At 50.2% G+C, this 19,482-nt stretch overlaps 1 protein-coding gene across 2 annotated transcripts in view; it reads right to left on the bottom strand.

The window, feature by feature from the left end:
- The window catches only part of COL13A1 (collagen type XIII alpha 1 chain), a 97,560-nt gene that overhangs the window by 34,192 nt on the left and 43,886 nt on the right, over positions 1 to 19,482 (bottom strand). For both annotated transcript variants that reach the window (XM_075423144.1, XM_075423143.1), the window contains 8 exons: positions 19,275 to 19,301; positions 15,354 to 15,419; positions 11,622 to 11,738; positions 11,089 to 11,130; positions 10,191 to 10,217; positions 9,425 to 9,460; positions 8,022 to 8,084; positions 7,360 to 7,386 (listed from right to left, as the gene is read on the bottom strand). In XM_075423144.1, coding sequence (XP_075279259.1) covers positions 7,360 to 7,386; positions 8,022 to 8,084; positions 9,425 to 9,460; positions 10,191 to 10,217; positions 11,089 to 11,130; positions 11,622 to 11,738; positions 15,354 to 15,419; positions 19,275 to 19,301 — 405 coding nt within the window. The remainder of the gene's footprint in view (positions 1 to 7,359; positions 7,387 to 8,021; positions 8,085 to 9,424; positions 9,461 to 10,190; positions 10,218 to 11,088; positions 11,131 to 11,621; positions 11,739 to 15,353; positions 15,420 to 19,274; positions 19,302 to 19,482) is intronic.

Raw genomic sequence — 19,482 nt, 5'->3', positions numbered from 1 at the left:
AAAGAGCAGAAAGAAGCCCCAGAGGCAAAGCCAGAGAATAAGCAGGAAAAACAGCTCTCCAGAACATCTTTAAACCCCTACATTTTTGAAAGACATTGTAATAGAGTAAGTACCCACCAGTCTGATCCCTTTGTGATCTCCCAGTGCCCTTTGGGCCTGAGAAGGGCTGCACAGGGTGCCGTAGCCAGGCAGCAGCAACCCACTAAAACCAGCACTGGAACGGTGCAGCCAAGCCAGAAGCTAGGAAACATCACCAAAGGCAGATATGAAAGGCAAAATGCCCAGCACAGGTCCCCAGTGGGGTCCAGGAATTTGGTCAGCAGCATTTGACTGGCTGGCTTCACTAAGGGCAAATCATGCCTGGCAAATCTGGTGGTCTTCTATGCAAGGTTTACTGCATTGGAGGATAAGGGGAAAGCAACTGATGTCATCTACCTGGACTTCAGTAAAGCATTTGACACTGTCCTTCGCGACACCCAACACCCTTGTCTCTAAATTGGAGCGACATCGATTTGACGGATGCACCACTCAGTGGATAAGGAATTGGCTGGATGGTCACACTCAAAGCGTTGCGGTCAATGGCTCGATGTCCAAGTGGAGACCAGTGATGAGTGGTATTCCTCAGGGGTTGGTATTGGGACCAGCACTGTTTGACATCTTTGTCAGCGACATGGACAGTGGGACTGAGTGCACCCTCAGCATGTTTGCCGATGCCACCAAGCTGCGTGGTGCAGTCGACACACTGGAGGGAAGGGATGCCGTCCAGAGAGACCTGGACAGGCTTGAGACGTGGGCCTGTGCGGACCTCATGAAGTTCAGCAAGGCCAGGTGCAAGGTCCTGCACATGGGTCAGGGCAATCCAAAGCACAAACACAGGCTGGGAGATGAAGGGATTGAGAGCAGCCCTGAGGAGAAGGACTTGGGGGTGCTGGTTGACAAGAAGTTCAACATGACTCAGCAATATGCACTCACAGCCCAGAAGGTCAAGCGTATCCTGGGCTGCACCAAAAGCAGCGTGGCCAGTAGGGCGAGGGAGGTGATTCTGCCCCTTTACTCCGCTCTGGTGAGAGACCACCTGGAGTCCTGCGTCTACCTCTGGAGCCCTCAGCACAGGAAAGACATGGACCTGTTGGAGTGGGTCCAGAGGAGGCCACAGAAATGATCAGAAGACTGAAGAACCTCACCTAGGAGGAAAGGCTGAGAGAGTTCAAGCTGTTCAGCATGGAGAAGAGAAGGTTCCAGAGACACCTTACAGCAGCCTTCCAGTATCTGAAGGGGGCCTACAAGAGAGCTGGAGAGGGGCTTTTTACAAGGGCATGAAGTGATAGGACAAGGGTAATGGCTTTAAACTGAGAGTAGATTTAGATTGGACAGAAGAAATAAATTCTTTACAATGAGGGTGGTGAGGCACTGGAACAGGTTGCCCAGAGAAGCTGTGGATGCCCCTTTCCTGGTAGTGTTCAAGGCCAGGTTGGATGGGGCTGCGAGCAACCTGGTCTAGTGGAGGATGCCCCTGGCCACAGTAGGGGGGTTGGAACTAGATTATCTTTAAGGTCCCTTCCTAACCCAAGCCATTCTATGATCTCCCAACTCACCTGAGCTGATTTAGGAAATACCTCCATGCTCTCCAGTCTCTCTAGAAGAGTTAAGGTACAGTTCTACCCTTCAGCAGAGACAAAACACACTCTATTCCCCTACACTTGGTGTGAGCACCTACTCGGTGCCAATCATGACAGAGCATGCCCCTTGCTAATCAACTCATTAACAGTACTACCTACGGGCTGCCAATTACAACAGAGACCCTTCCCTTTTTGATCCTTGCTGTGAAAGGCAGATTATGAAGGGGTTACTGAGCAAGGCTGTGGGCAGTTTCTTCATTTTTCTTTCCTCAGAGCATGAGAGAAAGCCTCTTCCTAAGGACCTTTCAAAAAAAAAGAAAGAAAATGTCAGTAAAGCTGAATGTGATGGCTAAGCTGGGGGCAGTGAGTCAAATGCTTATTCCAACGACCCAGGTGATCACAATTACTGTCTACTGACCTTCATGGGACAGAGATGTAGGTCTCAAGGTCTCAATATGATCAAAGTGTAAATGGTGGCCACAGGAGAAAGCAGCTAAGGGAGAATTTATGTTGTGCTCCATCTGTTGCTGGGTGGGGAGAGGTCTGTGTGAAACCAGAAAGCCTCTTCAGGCCTAAAATGTTCTTCGTTACCAGCAAAAAGAAACTCCCTGGTCTGGTGCGGCCTTCTGATTACTACCCCCTCTTGGTAATGCAGGTTGGCGGGGACGAGATAGCAGAAAGAAGTCCCAAGGCCATCAAAAGGGACTTCAGGGCACTGGGGCGACTGGTTGAGGGATCAGGGGCGCAGGTGGTGTTTTCCTCCATCCCATCAGTGGCAGGGGACAGCACTGAAAGGGGCAGGAAAACTCACCTGGTTAACAGGTGGCTCAGGGACTGGTGCCATTGGTCAAATTTTGGCTTCTTTGATCATGAGGAGGTGTACACAGCACCGGGCCTGCTGGCAACAAGTGGAACTCAGCTATCACAAAGGGGAAAAAGAATTCTTGGCCACGAGCTGGCGGGGCTCATTGAGAGGGCTTTAAACTAGGTTCGAAGGGGGAAGGGGATATTGCCCAGCTCACTAGGGATGAGCCTAGGCTTGGAATGCCAAGGCCAGGGGTGAGATTGACAGCCCAGCTCAAGTGTGTTTACACCAACGCACGTAGCATGGGCAATAAACAGGAGGAGCTGGAAGCCATTATACAGCAGGACGGCTACGACTTGGTTGCCATCACAGAAACGTGGTGGGACAACTCGCATGACTGGCATGCTGTCATAGATGGCTACAGACTCTTTAGGAAAGACAGACCAACAAGGAGAGGAGGGGGAGTTGCTCTATATGTGAGGGAGCAACTGGAATGCATTGAGCTTGGCCTGGGGGCAAATGAGGAACGAGTTGAAAGCTTGTGGGTTAGAATTAAGGGACAGGCTCACACGGGTGACATTACGGTGGGTGTATACTACAGGCCACCTGACCAGGAGGAGGAGGTTGATGAGGCCTTCTACAGGCAGCTGCAAGCAGCCTCACAGTCACAGGCCCTGGTTCTCATGGGGGACTTCAACCACCCTGACATCAGCTGGGAAGACCATACAGCTAAGCAGGCGCAATCCAGGAGGTTCCTACAGAGCATCGATGATAACTTTCTGATGCAAGTGGTGGAGGAACCAACAAGGAAAGGTGCGCTGCTGGACCTCGTGTTAACAAACAAGGAGGGACTGGTGGAGGATGTGAAGGTTGGAGGTGGACTCGGCTGCAGTGACCATGAAATGGTCGAGTTCAGGATCCTGCGTGGAGGAAGCAGGGCGATAAGCAGGATCAAAACCCTGGACCTCAGGAGGGCTGACTTTACCCTCTTCAAGGAGCTACTGGGAGGAATCCCGTGGGCCAGGGCTCTCGAAGGAAGGGGGGTCCATGAGTGCTGGTCGCTCTTTAAACAACACTTCTTCCATGCACAGGAGCAATGCATCCCCCTGAGAAAGAAATCGAGCAAAGGAGGCAGGAGACCTGCATGGTTAAATAAGGAGCTTCTAGCGGAGATCAGGCAGAAGAGAAAGGTCCATGGAATATGGAAAGAGGGACAGGCCACTTGGGAAGAGTACAGAAACGTGGTGAGAGCATGCAGGGATGCGATGAGGAAGGCCAAGGCTCACCTGGAATTGAAGCTGGCAAGGGATGTCAAAAACAACAAGAAGGGCTTCTTCAACTACATCAGCAGCAAAAGGAAGGCTAGAGACAACGTGGGGCTGCTGCTGAATGAGGCGGGTGTCCTGGTGACGGAGGATACGGAGAAGGCAGAGCTACTGAATGCCTTCTTTGCTTCAGTCTTCAGTGCTAAGACTGGCCCTCAGGACTCCCAAGCCCCGGAGGTAAAAGAAGAAGCCTACAAAGAGGAGGACTTTCCCTTGGTTGAGGAGGACTGTGTGAGGGATCGCTTAAGTGATCTGGATGTCCACAAATCCATGGGCCCCGATGGAATGCACCCACGAGTGCTGAGGGAGCTGGCGGATGTCATTGCTGAGCCACTCTCCATCATCTTTGAGAGGTCCTGGAGGACAGGAGAGGTGCCCGAGGACTGGAGAAAGGCCAATGTCACTCCAATCTTCAAAAAGGGCAAGAAGGAGGACCCAGGGAACTACAGGCCGGTCAGCCTCACCTCCATCCCGGGAAAGGTGATGGAGCAGCTTATCCTGGAGGCCATCATGAAGCAAGTGGAAGAAAAGAAGGTTATCAGGAGTAGTCAGCATGGATTCACCAAAGGGAAATCATGCCTGACCAATCTGATAGCTTTCTACGATGACATGACTGGCTGGGTAGACGAAGGGAGAGCCGTGGATGTTGTCTACCTTGACTTCAGCAAGGCTTTCGACACAGTCTCCCATGATATCCTCCTAGGGAAGCTGAGGAAGTGTGGGCTGGATGAGTGGTCGGTGAAGTGGATAGAGAACTGGCTGAATGGCAGAACTCAGAGGGTTGTCATCAGCGGCGCTGAGTCTAGTTGGAGGCTGGTGACAAGTGGTGTCCCCCAGGGGTCAGTACTGGGCCCAGTCTTGTTTAACTTCTTCATCAACGACCTGGATGAAGAGTTAGAATGTACCCTCAGCAAGTTTGCTGACGACACCAAACTGGGAGGTGTGGTAGATACACCAGAAGGCTGCGCTGCCATTCAGCGTGACCTGGATAGGCTGGAAAGCTGGGCAGAGAGGAAGCTGATGAGGTTCAACAAGGGCAAGTGCAGGGTCCTGCACCTGGGGAGGAACAACCTCATGCACCAGTACAGGCTTGGGGTGGACCTGCTGGAGAGCAGCTCTGCGGAGAGGGACCTGGGTGTCCTGGTGGACGACAGGTTAACCATGAGCCAGCAGTGTGCCCTGGCTGCCAAGAAAGCCAATGGGATCCTGGGGTGCATCAAGAAGAGTGTGGCTAGCAGGAGGAGGGAGGTTCTCCTTCCCCTCTACACTGCCCTGGTGAGGCCTCATCTGGAGTACTGTGTCCAGTTCTGGGCTCCCCAGTTCAAGAAAGATGAAGAGCTACTTGAGAGAGTCCAGCGGAGGGCTACGAGGATGGTGAGGGGACTGGAGCATCTCCCCTACGAGGAGAGGTTGAGGGAACTGGGCTTGTTCAGCCTGAAGAAGAGAAGGCTGCGAGGGGACCTTATAAATGCCTACAAATATCTGAAGCGTGGGTGTCAGGAGGATGGGGACAAGCTCTTTTCAGTGGTGCCCAGTGACAGGACAAGGGGCAATGGGCACAAACTGAGGCACAGGAAGTTCCGTCTGAACATGAGGAGGAACTTCTTCCCTCTGAGGGTGACGGAGCACTGGAACAGGCTGCCCAGGGAGGTTGTGGAGTCTCCTTCTCTGGAGATATTCAAGACCCGCCTGGATGGGGTCCTGTGCGGCCTGCTGTAGGTGACCCTGCTTCGGCAGGGGCTTGGACTAGATGACCCACAGAGGTCCCTTCCAACCCCTACTAACAAAAACAAAAAAAAAAAAACAAAACAAAAGCAGTGATATGCTATGCAAAATTGATCACTACAGCTAAACTGTAAATTGTAGTGTTTGACCTGGGCTCCTCAAAACAAAGAGAAGGTAAAATCTAGCTCAGGGAATTGGATCCAAAGATGGAAGCATTAAAAGCCTTCCAGAGTCCCAAACAATCCTCCTAGGAGGGAGGATGACAGGAAAGAGCGATTTCCAAAAACAAATACATGCACTGTGCGGTTGTTCAGGAGGTGCTACTGGGTGATGTCTGCCTGCTGATTTAAGGTACTTCTGCACTTCCATTTCAATTTCTCTGAGCAAAGAAGAAAGCAAGTCGAGAGAAAGTGATCCTAACAATAACAAATGGAAGTCTGTGTCTGAAAGAGGTTGCTATGGGACTGGGGACGTGGCCCTTTGGAGCTGCAATTAAGTACCAGAAAAAGCACCATGGGCTTCATGTCCATGCTTTCCGAATTGGGATGAATAAGCACCCAAGGAGGGAGGGCATGTCTCCAGGGTCACCCTGAGTCATTGCTCTCTAACACAGAACAGAGAAGGCTCTCGCCTCTGGATGACCCTGAGGCATCACCGCAAGACTTGGAGGCTTCCTCTTTGCCAGAGGCCAAAGCAAGGGCTGATCAGTCCTTGTACATGTGTGCAAGCAGAGCAGGTGTCTGCTAGCAGTGAAATGTGGGAGTACAAGCAGGGGCTGGAACACAGCTTCTCCTTCCAGCCTTTTCCCCTCCGAGGCCACGCTGCAACTTCAGTCCTCCAGTTCAGCTTAATGGGAGAGCACTTGGCTGCTGAGACAGCACTAAGTCCTGGCTCCCAAAACACATTAGTTCTGGGTGCAATTCTGCTTTCATTTACAGAGGCACAAACCAGAAGCAACGCCTTTGTGCTTGATGGAATTGCGCTGATGTGAAGATGGACACGGGGGAACCTTTGGACTTTACATGCACTGTGTTATTTCTGAGGAGGTACTGTTTCCTTGTAGGAGGACAATTGCTGCCGTTCTATTCAACTATTAGCCCAGAGCCTGCATTCCCAAAGAACACTTCTTTAAACTCAGTGTAACACTTCCATGTTAAGTTCTGAAGGGGCCTTTTCTCCCTTCAAATAGTAATCCACACAGATGAAAAAAATACAGAAAGTGTATATGCTGCACGATAAATGAGATGCATGCCACATACTAAATACTTCAAATGTATGTGTCACTGTTAATGCCTTTCAAAATATCACAGGACCAGTCTTTTCTCATGATGTTTAAGATGTATAGCATGACACAGTATGCTCTGACTGTCATGAACACTTGCCAATATTGTAATGTTCTAAGCACAGTCTACATTGAGTAATATACTTTAAATATATGGGTACAGTAAATTTCAGTCAAATAGATAACATCTGGGCATAGACCATACGAGCCTGTAAAAAGCGTGCAGAAACAGACAGAAAAGCCTGGTGCCAAACCTCAGCCTGAGTTGCAGAGTTCGAGTGGATTTGATGTGTCAGCTAACCAGATTTTACGAGGAAACCCCAACTCAGCCCATCAAATGGAGAGATGTAACAAATCATTAGCAAGCTTCATAGTCAGAGGAATGCCTTTGGTAAGAATCGAATTCCACCAAATGGATAAAGGCTGCTTTTATTGCCTGAGCTTGGAGTGTCTGCTTGTGGTTAATCAGAGCACAGATGTGTACTCCATTAAATACCCCACAGAGCCTGCTCAGACCCAGCTTCCTCTTACAACCCATCAGCCCAAGGAGCAGTGTCTCCCAGGTGATCTACCACGGTAGAAAAACGTATTTCTCATGCCTACCTTTATGCCAGCGTCCCCTTTTTCACCCTGCCCAGCGAAGAACAGAGAGGGAGGAAACAGAGAGAGGGACAGTGAGCATGAAGAGCGATCAAGCAAGCAGTACAATCATAACAGTGAGGGCCAAAGAGCAAGTAGTCGAAGGAGGGAGTAAGCGATAAACGCAACCCCAGGCCTCCAGAGAGAACTGGCTCCTGATAATTACACGGTACCAGCCTGAACACTAGCTGCAGCCCACCCCTCCCTGAGAATGCAAGCTAGTTTACGTCGCTGGAGTGGATGCTGGAGATCACCCGTACTAATGCTTTCCTATGTGTTTTGGGTGTAGACCAACCGTCAAACCGTTTCATGCACCAGAATACCTCATTCTCCCAGCCTTAATGCAAAAACATCTAAAGGCTGGGTCAGTTTTATTCTTTAACAGGGGCCTGGGCAGAGCTGCACCTGGCCCTGGTTCGGGATAGACGGGAATTGCTCTGGTCAAAAGTTGCTCAGGCCCTTTACACAGGAGTGAGTTTGTCTTTTTACTTGGCTCATACCAGTTTCTCTCCAGAGAACTGCCTCCAGCCCCTGACTCTCCATATTCCTTTAGCACATCTCTAGGCTCATGTGCCACTTATCTGCCCTTGGGAGATGGCCCCACTGACTCTGAGTTTAAGGGTTACCTTGGGGCCGGTGGCTCCAGGGAGGCCATGCGCACCAGGCAGGCCTGACTCGCCCACCTCACCCTGAGGAAGAGAAGAAAGAAAATGGAGGAAGAAGCAAACACAGTAAGCAGCAAGAAAAGGAGCCTGTGGGATGCCTGAAAAGTCAGCAAAGATGTGAGAGGGATGTCCCACACAGAGGTGCCCAGCACACACCAGCCTACCATCTGGGTCTCTCTGGGAGATGAGCACCATTCTGCATCAAGAATGATATTCAGGGTACGAAACGTATGGATGGAAGGGAGTGGTCCCATGATCCTACATCGTATCAGAGCTAACATCTTTGCTCAGCTCTTTGCCCGCTTTTCCCTTTCCTCTGACCCATTCACCAGGGAGGATTTTCTCCCCTACTTTCATTCATTCCTTCGACCTTTCCCAGAGGAAGGTCACAACCTCGGGCTCATTGCTCTGAGATCAGTGCAGGCTCTTTGCTTGGTAAGTAAATTAGCCAGACAAGTCGTTTCATGTAAGAGGAGCTTGTTGGAGAGGCCCTCGCTGCGAGGTCATTGCAGGGACCCACTCACCACTTCCGTGTGCTGAGCGCCGCCTGCCCAGTGCACACCCAACAGGACGGGCTCTTAATGGAGAAACCGACGGTTCACTGGAAGAAGAGGCAATAAATTGCGTCCGTCTGCAGGAGTGGGCTGTGGTCCACGGGGGCTATAATTTCCACTTCCTGACATAACAAAAACTTCTCAGTTTATACAGAACTAATTAAAAAGCTCTCAGGTCTTGCCATTTTGCTCACAGAGAACCCATAAAGCAACATGGAGATAACACGGGACACAGGACTCCTGCCTGCTGGGAACATTTGCCTTCCTCTTCTCCAGCTGACATCTCTTTAGCAGTATATCTTCATTCCCTCTCTCCCCTTTGACCTTCCTTTGCCTCTTTCCCCTGTCTCTCTTTCTGTCTCTTGATTACATTCTCTGGGCTTGACAACTCTGCTGTTAATTAGCTGCTGCAGAAGACATTCGGGCATTGCCAACTTCTGCCTTTTAACCTGGAGCAGGATTGACTCTTTCCTTCTTTATTCCTGAGAGCAAAACATAGCCAGGGCTTTTGGCCCTTTCCAGCCTCCTCTTCAGGTCTGGATGAACAACAAGTATATTTCAGCATGGAAGTGGGTGTAGAGAGGTACACAGATGGGGAGATGTCTGAACCATAGCTACTGGAGAGTTAAAGATATCTCTGAGTCCAGCCTCTCCTTACGCCAGTGACAACAGGGGATCTGTGGGTCTTCCCCACATCCAGAGGGAGCAGAGCTCAGCAGAGGGCTTCAGAGGAGTCCACAGATTTGCTGCTGTGATCCTGCAAGGCATCAGTACTGCTTAATTGAACAATGTTGGAGCTCCCCTGCTTACCTTTCTGCCAGGGTATCCCTGAATCCCATGGTCTCCCTGCAAAAGGCAAGAAGACAAAAGAAAGTGAGGCTTGGCCTGAGAAGGACAAATCCCTGCCCTTTTCCCTGGGAGATGCTGGGATGAAAGGGCACTCCGTGAGGAAAATTCACCTTTTGCTCAGCATGGCTCCGCTGAGTTCGTGACTCTCCAGACCCGTGGGTCACTGTTACCTGCACTGGACTGAGCCCTAGCAGGAAAGGCACAGTAAGCACTGGCAGCTGGATAACTCATGCCAGCTCTGCGGTTCCTACCTCCTCATCCTGGCTACACATCTCAAATAAAAACAAATAGAGGTGGGTGGTTGCAACTGAAAAAAACAACAACACCACCACCCCGCCCTCACACTTTGGCAAGTGAATAAATGGGAAACTGTGGTGGAGTTAACAATAGCATTGCAAAATCAGTTCCTGAAGCGCTGGTAAATGCTTTGAGAGTGGAAGAAGCCAATAAAGCTGTGTGTGGCAAAGAATTTTGCAAGAGGGCTGATGAGGCGTGTCTTGCTCAGTCTAGATGCAACTCAGATGTGTCACCTCGACAAAACCCATGAGTCAGCACACGGACCAGGCCCCAAAGGCAGTACTAAGCTGGGTTAGAAATCTTTTTCAGCTATTTGATGTAACTCCCTCTCCCCCTCCTCCACCCATTAAAATGTCCATAAGTCTCCCCGCCAGGAGCATCCACCACCCTTTATCACCTTGCTTCCTCTAAGTGAGGCTAGACATCTCACCTTTGGTCCAGGAGGCCCAGGTAAGCCCTGTAGATAAAATCAAAACAGTTACTGAAGTTGGCAAAGGTAGACAACACTACATGGATTGCAGGGTGATGGGAGATGCTGACTGCTTTGGTCTGAAATGCCCCTTTATGAAGATGATTGGCACTGGTAAGCTCAAACATCTCTGATCTATTCTTCATCTAGATGAATACTATCTTCACCCACACTCCCAAATAAATTCACGCCTATAGCACTTCGTCCCCACAGGCCTGGTCTCGCTGAATCTGAAGACCAAAAAGCTGCTTTCCCTTATGCATTGTGCTCCAGAATCTTTTCTGTTTCTCTGTCTTTTCTTGGGAAACTTGTCCCCAGCCCACTGTGCAGCTCTGGAGTAAATCAGGAATTTGCAGCTTCCTCTGACAAGCTAAATAGAGAGAATGTATTACCAAACAAACTACTTGTGCTTTTAAATGAGAAATAACCAAACAATTTGCCTGATATGAACCATGAAGTATAACGGATATGTGTGTATGTAAATATAAATAAACAAAGCATCCATACAGAAGCTGCCTTCCTGATGTGAGCAGATGGAAGGAGAAAACTACTCTAGATACACTCCGATACCTATACCACCCTTGGTGTTGCCTGCTTATAGCAATTCAAATGTTTAGTCATCGCTTCTTTGGCTCCTTAGAGCTCAAAGAGAGATGAGAATGCTTACAGGACACTCGACCCCTCCACATCGTGTGTGGAGAGGCACTTTTGCCTCAGGGGACAAGACTTGCTTGTCCTGCTAGCAGGCCTTGAAAACTCTTGGAGATGGAAACTCCTTTAACGCTGCAGTCACTGCATGGCCAGCGTGCCTCGTTTCTCCCTACAGCTCCCAGGAGCAGAGCTGGTTTCTGGCACCCACCTTTCCATCTCTGCCAGGCTTCCCAGGTTCTCCCACTCTGCCCTGTTGCAAGAGAGAGGTACATTAGCAGGATTTTTCCGCACTGTCCCCTGCCATTTAGTAATGGCTCTATTTTAAATGGTGCTTCTGTTTTCGCCCTCCTTGGCTGCTTGCTACCAGCCTGAGAACAGGATGGGGACAGGACTTCAAAGGGGACACAGGGATTCTTATCAGTCAAGTTTCTGCTGTGAGCAGGGTAATTACACCCCACGTTACTTCCTGTGACTGTCTGCAGAGGCTGAGGAGGAGGAAACGGGCCTGGTGTCACCCGCTCACACGTGCGTGTCCAGATAGCAACAGTGCGGGGCACACACCTCTGCCTTCCCTACTGCTCCCCTCCTTCCTGCAAACTTCTTCCTCCCCACGCATCCGTGTCCCCTGCAAATCTCCTGTCCATGGCTATCTCGGCTTCAGAAGAGGCAAGAAAGGCCAGAGGAAATTGTTTGCACCCTAGGGAAAGGGGAAGCAGAAGGCTTTTTCATAACTGGACTTACAGGCGGCCCAACTGGCCCGGGCTGTCCTGGGGTTCCTTTGGGTCCAGCTGGTCCAGCGGGCCCTGGTGGGCCAGGGGGCCCTGGGGGACCTTGGATTCCCGCTTGTCCTTGCTCACCCTGAGGTTTGTCAAAACAAGGAGTTATCAGCAGGCAGAGCAAACCCTGCACACCACCACCCCGAGGGCCCAAGGCAGGTCAGCCTGGCTGAAGCAGAAGAGGTAGAAGCAGGTGCCAGATTAGTGCCAGGAGAGGTTTCCAAGAGTGAGGCAGAGCCCCTCTGAGGATGGACGGGCTGCCTGGGTGGCAGGAGCCAGCTCTCTACAGATTGCAAAGACATCTGAGGCCACCTTGTCAGAGCTCTCTTTGAAAGGGATCTACAGATAACTGAGCAGTCCAGACAGATCTTTTTCTTCACAAGTCAGTCAAGTACGATTTATATGTCAAGGCTCAACATCTCTTCAGCTTCTCAGGAGGCTTTCCAAAGCACTTGATTGTCATATGTGAAGCAAAGCCTCCAGTGGCCGCACTGGCACTTCCAGGCAGAACCACAGTGTCTTACCTCAGCCTAGTTTTTTTCTCTGTGCTATATTTGTTGGACAACACTCCCTCTGTTTTGCCAAGGACCAAAAGTAGAAATGCCACAAAACCAAAAAAAAAATAACATGATCATCATGGCATTTCTGGAGCCTGCCCAAAACAGGACTATGTACGCCAGTCAGAGCCTGTTTTTGTAAGATTTAACAAGCCAGTGTGTGCAGAGCCACCTGCCATTTTAAGCTCTCTGAAATGAAGCCGTTCCAGCCGGTTCCTCCCCAGGCCCCTCAGTAGCCATTCAGCGGCTGTGGCTCATGCTTCAGCAATGTCATCTGGCCCAAAGGACCTGGACCTGGGACCAAGCGGCACTAAAGAGACAGTGGGCTGGAAGAGGCACATTTGAATACCAGACTGCTGATCTATAATTGATGAATCCAGCAAACTCCTAAGGCGCTGTGGCACCCACGCTAAGCTGTTTGTCTCATGGGCTCCCCTCTCATTCCCTCTCCCTAGATAAACTATCACAATATCCTACTGCCAACAACCCAATTTCAATTTAAATAACTCTTCTCGGTAGATCCACGGGAAGCTAGAAATCAAACATGGTCATTTCTCAATCATAAATCAGTGGGTGTGCAGTTGGGTGTCTACTGCATTTATCCTCTCTACAGCCTTATACTTTGCTACTGAGTAAAACTAAGTCTGCTCTCACGCACTTGTGTGTGCAGGAGAATGCACAAAAACTGTCCCGTGCATGTTTTCCTACCAAGTGTGCTGTTTACCCTGGCTGCTTTTAGTAAAACATGCAGATACAGGGATGTTTGCTTTATTTAGAATGATAAATGAAAGTAATAAGCTGCAAATTTCATCCTTTCTGCCATGAGCTCTATTTAAAAGAAAATTTCCAACACACGGGCCAGGCTCACAGGAAGCTCAGTCATGTGTGGAGCAACAGTCCTTCTCCTCAAGAGAGCTGCCACCTCGCCGCTCAACCCGCAGCCCACGCTGGGAAGCCTGCTGGGCCAGGCAGGGAAGGTGCCCTCTCTTTTCCCCATTTTGTAAGTGGATCCTGGCTCACCCTGTGGCCCATGCAAGGGGCCGCAGGATCCTGCCTGAGCTTCCCTATCTTCCATACTCAGTGCTATTCAACTGTCCTGTAAATGGTCTCATAGCTTGTAAATATGGGAGGGAAATTGGATCCAACAGAGACAAGAGGTTTGGAGGACACTGGTGCATATTTCTAGATACCCTCTTCCCCTGACCTCTCAGCCCAACTTCAGATGCTTCCCTCCCGTTGCAGCCCCACCTTGGCTGCACCATGGGAAGGCAAAGGGGACTTTGCCTGTCTCCCTTTGGCTCTTCCTCCTCTGTTCCCACCTCCGCTGCTGTCTGTCAGCCCAGTCCATGCTCCCGATTGAGCACACTGAAATGCAGCACGCTGCTGCGAACGGGTGCTGACACCCCAGCAGACGACAGGGAGATGGGGAGAGTAGAAGCCCTCCTCCAGCACGCAGAGTGGCTGGAAGGAGCTCGCCCGAACCCCTGTCTGCGTTGCCTTCACTCTGCTGCCTGGGACAGAATGTGCTTTGTCTAAGCGAGTGCTAGTCCATGCAGATCCCTAAACACACAAAACATTACTACCACTTCATTATAGTCTTATTAGAGCATTCAGCACAAAAAGACCCCCACAGATCTAAGTGGATGGTAAGTGATACAGTAAGTTGGAGATTAGGCATCATTTTCATCAGATGTCATTCTATATTTTTAGCCATTGACTGGAGCTATATTTCAGCTCTTTTAAACACCAGTTAGCCACCCCAATTGTGCCCCAGCGATGCAATGCTTGTTCAGCCTCCTAACACAGGTCTCTGCTCAGCCCATGCCTCTGCTAAGCTCAAGTCCTTGGGCAAAGCACTCATGCTGATGTGCTCAGAAGCAGCAGCAGGATTTTCCTCTCTCAGGCACTGGTGCTAACATTTATTTTGGAGCCTCACATTTTTTCTTAGTATTCATATGTTGGGCTCCTGGAATTGTTTGGTGCTGGCAGATCTGTAGGAGTGGATTACACTTTGTTGCACTTAGAGAATGAATACAGCAACAGCAAAACCGATCACAGCAAAATTCTCCGGTGAAGTTGGCCTCGGGGGACAGAGGGAATTTGCAGCCCTGGCTGATGACAGGACGCAGGGCAGCTATTCAAGTTTCCCACTTCATCCTGGATAAGAACTTCAGCTTTCAAAGCCTTCCCAAGAGGTCAGTCCTTGGCATGGCTTTCCAGACTGTCACTTTGAAGGGCAACCAGTGCAAGCCATGGGGCTTTGTGTGGCGTGAACGCTGAATCGATACAAACTGAACTGAGACCACAGGCTCAAGTGATAACGTTAGAATTTTGTCAGCGCTGGGCAAGGACCAGGCACCTCGTGGTAAAGGCCTGTACTGCAGACTGCGGTTCCCTCCTAGCATCTGACTGACTAGACAGGCAGTTGGGTGACAAAACGCAGCCACTTATTAGAGGGAGCCCAGCACACTTCAGCAGGGTAATTACAGCGGTTTGTCCACACGGGAAAGAATCCCAACTGATGGAATGAGGGAGCTTAAAGTGGGCTCATTAAAAGCCACATGAACTCTGACTCTGGACACTCTTATTCACTATTCCTATGTCCATAATTCTTTTTATGAATTCATTCCCAAAATAAACTAAACTAAACATGAATTATAGCTCTGGAAACCAAAATAAATGTGTTTACACAAAGATTTAATGCAGTTTAATGAAACCATTATAAGAGCTTATTTAAACACATTTTCCCAAGTGTCCCAGACTAGACTAGCCCTTAGAAGAAGCGTTTGCCTATTCATTCATCTCAGTTAAATTTTGCAGACATTAGCTGCATTTCAGCAAGAAGTTTCTAACCTCTTCTGGAGACTGAATATGCAGGAACTGACTCCTTAAGGTAGCAGACTGTTTGTCGACAGTCCCAAGAACAGTTTCATGGCCCATTTCTTTTAGTTTAAAAACCTGGCTTCACTACATTTCACTGCAGCCAAATTATCACAGCAAAGATTTCCACTGCTTCAAAGAAAGTCCCTCTGCTCTGCCCAAACCTCTTGGAAACCCCTCTGTAGGGGAAGAAAGACAGGTAGCAAGCTGATTAATCGCAAGCATCAGAGTAGGCTTAGAAACAAGGAGGAGAAGTCTACCTGGAAAGTGCGTCTCTTTATGACCGGAGGTGGAGCCAGCCGCACTGAATTGAGGAGAGGCAACAGCTGAAGAAGATCAAACCAGAAGGTCGCAGGGCAAAAGAGGCCATTAGGGCACCGAGCGTCAGAGAGAATAGCCAGGGGAGAGAACAGAGAAGAGGGCAACAGAGATATTGCCGTGAAAATACACCACTGCTTGAGAGCCGCGCAGGGAGGGCGTGGGGCACGGGTACCTGCCAGCAGACCTCTGAGCTCCTCTGTGCCATGCGTTGCTCACAGGGGGACTTGTCATGTGTAAAATTTTGACCCGGCTTCACTTGTATTCACTGCAAGACATCCCCCGCTCTGGATCTGCCAAGCTTTCCAGTAACAGGACTGTTTCTCTTAATTTCTCATCATCAGATTTGAGGCAACTATCAAAAGGCCAATTTTCTTCAAGTTTTCCAAGTGCAGTTTCTAATTTCTTTCTATCTTCCCTTACAAGAAACACAGTGTATCTCTGGGTCTCACCCTTCCTCAGAGTGTGGAAGGGAGTGGAGAGGCTAGCCGGGGCCAGCGGCAAGTGTCCTGGTGTTCTTCACTTAGCTGAGCTGGCACAGCCATCACAGCCAAGGGAGAGGACTAGACCTTGGTGCCTCTGAGCCCTGAGCTGGGTATTGCCTTGGGAGCCTGTGCTTTGCTTTTCCTTCTTTAACAGTAACATCAGCTTCTGACTGCTTATAGCCAGGAATGCTGCCTTAGGGCACAAAGCTGACCCGGACACATCGAAATCAAATGCACTAAAGCTCAGAAGCATTTGTTCATCCTTCTGCTGTATCCAGTTTCCGCTTGCATGCATGCTGCTGTCAGCCTGGCACCCTCCGTGCCGGCTCCAGGCCCAGGAATGCTCCTCTGGCCTGATCCACTTTCCTGTTCCTATCAGTTTTCCATCGAAGCTGCTCATGATTTATACCGGGAGAAGAGAAAGAGGCTTTCTGTGCTCAGGGACAAAAATGTGCCCATGTGCAACGCTTCCCAATGTGAGCCGTGCACTCAGATCTGAGAGGTGTGCCCACAGGTCTCCCACCGCAGTAAACATACACGTCCAAGCAGTGCACTTTAATCCCTTTAAACATCGTTCTTCATGTTTGCAGTGAAAGAGAGGATCCAGTCCTGTTGCAAAGTGAAGTGGCAACCCAATACTGCATCATTGCCACCCTGTGATCAGGCGGTTGTGTTTGAATGCACGGATCCCGACAGCCACAAGCCATCGCAACACAAGCAGTGCTGCTGGAAAATCTGCCAGGCTGATGTTACCCGAAGGAAATCCTTTTGTTTCTAAAAGACAGTGCAAGAGGCCCCATAGCTCAGGAGAGCTTTCAGGACTGCACTCATCTTCTCAAGGAGGATGTTGCTTTAAATCCCCATACCCCCACGCTAGGTGTGCCAAGTGTGTTTGTATGGGTGACCCAGACCCAGCTGAGCTGGCTTCGCCTGGCTCCTCAAGTGCTGAAGTGTGAAATATTATGCTGCTTACAGGGAACCAGAGTGAGGATGCTGGAAAGGATCAGGAGGAAAACAGAGAGAAGCAGTCCTGAAAACAGAGGTGAGACAAGACCCAGCAATGGATTCAGGTACAACTGGGAGAATTTAGACAATAAACCTGAAGCCCCTTCCACCCAGCTCCTGCCCTGCTCCCTCTGTGTCCCCACAGCAAGGTATTTTCAGAAGGCAGCGTGCAATATTGGATCCACATCCTCATGCCTTTGCATCAGAACTGGGTCCCATCAGACCATTACTCACAAACCTTTAGTGTAAGGATCTGGTTAGAGCGCAGGGCTGCAAGGGTGGTACTTAGGTATTCCTAGGGGACAGCGAAGACACATGACACATATGGGGTCAGTTAGACACATGGTGTTTCTGAGAGCAGACGGAGCATGGCTGGTCTCCCCTTTCCCTGAGCCGAGCACCCTTCCCCAGGGTGGCACTTTGAAGAAGCTTGAACAGCCAGCTCACACTGAATGGGTAGCCCCACACCTGGGCTTGTCCCTCACAGCAGTGCAGGCCATACAGACTCGAAACTACAACATAAGCCAAGGCACATATCCTAACCTGAAGTTTGCTTCCTATGAAACAAAGACGAAACAAATCTGAAACAACATCCCAGGTTTTTCAGGATGCTGGTTTTCATTTCATTGCCCAGCACATCTGACAAAGGACGTTGTCAACCAGTAAAGCCAGAAAAAAATTGCAATTCGTTCAAATGTATAGCATTTTTACAACAAGGCTCATCCAAATTTTCATTTTGGGAGGAAGAGAGGGAACTGCACCACGGTCGGCTTCTTTATGCCTGTGACTAGACCCTTTGGGACACCCCACCCTTGAGCTGATCTGAGGACAGTCACCCTTCCCATGAGCATGGCTCTGCCTTGGAACGACTCATGCGCTTCTTAAAATGTTGAGCTTGCTGCCTCATGAGACCAGAAGTGCCTCCATGAGAGCCAAGGAAACGCCGCCAGGCTTTGCTGGGGTGTGAGGTTTTGCATCAGCCCTTTCCCCGCTGTCCCTGTGGCATGTCACCCCGGAGTGACTACAGCCCCGACCCACCGAACCAGAGTGCCTTTGCCCACAGGTCTGAGCCCAGGCTACTCCTAGCAGTGCACAATCTGCATGTCCGTTTCCCAGTGTTGCTGCAGGTCCTGCCACTGTTTTTCACCTTGAGCACTGAGGACACTGAGAGCCAAGGGCTGTAACAGGAACCCAGGACACCTCTCGGGTGAACATTGTTGTTAGCTTCTTTTTAACATAACAATCTAGTGAGCCGGGGCTGCCTAAATAAACACAGCTGACCGGCTATTATTGTACAGGCACTGGCACATACCAATGGCCCCCATCTCCCTCGCTGCCAGCCCAGCTCTCTCCCCTGCCTCTGCTGCTCAGAGCATCCGGGGCCCTGCTCCTCGGGGGCCGGGGGCCAGGGACCAGAGCCCAGGCGATTGTCCAGAGGCCCGTCAAAAATAAACAGAAAGCTCTTAAGCCTGTCTCCCTGTACACCCAGATTACAAATTCCAGCTACTTCATATGATGTCGTTCCAGTGCATTTCCAGTGGATTTTCAGTACTCCAGTTGTTTTTAGAGCTGCTTAAATTTTACTGCTGTAATCCCCTCAAACCCCACGATGTACTCTCTCTTCTCTTGGCTGTGGTACATGCCAGCCAGGCCAGGACAAAGAGGCAAGTGGGGCAACATCCTGGCTTTTGTTAAATGGTTGTTGGCACCACCCCTCCCTCTCCGCCTCTTCTGTGCGGGCAGAAAGCCCCCCAGGCCTGAGGGGCCAGCATGGCGACTGGCTCACCAGGAATCAGTCAGAGCACTGTGGCCAGGGGCGGCCGGGGTTGCTGTTGGGCAGGGAGCACAACCCTTCCTCTTGTCTGTATGCAGGGTTGAGGCCAGCATGAGGGAGAAGAAAAAAGGAGGAAGGACGATAGAGTTTCCCCAAGATCTGCAAACCCTGCTCTGCTCCTGGCCACTCAACCGCAGCAGAGGCTGTGGAAGCAGGACGGAGCTGACACAGCATCACAAGGTGTGAGTGACCTCTGCTCCTCTAGAAACCCCAGGTTTCATTGGATTTTGAGGTGGGGACACAAACATTCGCTGCGCCTGCACAGAGAACGGGAGGGTCTCCAGCAAGCATCAATGACAGCATGTAGCTGGGAGTGAGCCCCAGTGGGCAGGAACAGACTGGAGAACCGACATCCCTCCTGGAAAACTATCTGCTGCTGTTCTGCGAAACACATCAATCAGCCGAGCGCTGCCCTCGGGGCCCTGATGACGCATCTTGTTAATGAAAGGATCTATATTTCCAACAAAAAGCCATTCAAACGAAGGAGGATTAACATGCAGGAAGGCACGAGACAGATGATAACAACACTAATGACTTACCCTGTGTGAGTACTCTGCACACTGACCCTGTGAAAGAAGGAGATTAAAAGGAAAGAGTTTAATCCACAAATAGAGAGTACCAAAATAGACACATGGGGGCAGATCCAGAAGGTGTAAATCATTGTGACTATATCAAATTCAGTGCAACTATGCCAATTTGCACCCGACAAGCATCCCAACTCCTGTCCCCTATCCTCTGAGCCCTCTG

Source organism: Opisthocomus hoazin, chromosome 6 (assembly GCF_030867145.1).
Source record: "Opisthocomus hoazin isolate bOpiHoa1 chromosome 6, bOpiHoa1.hap1, whole genome shotgun sequence".
Classification (NCBI taxonomy): domain Eukaryota; kingdom Metazoa; phylum Chordata; class Aves; order Opisthocomiformes; family Opisthocomidae; genus Opisthocomus; species Opisthocomus hoazin.
Note: the sequence above shows the minus strand (reverse complement) of the source record. Positions and strands in the feature narration are given on the sequence as shown.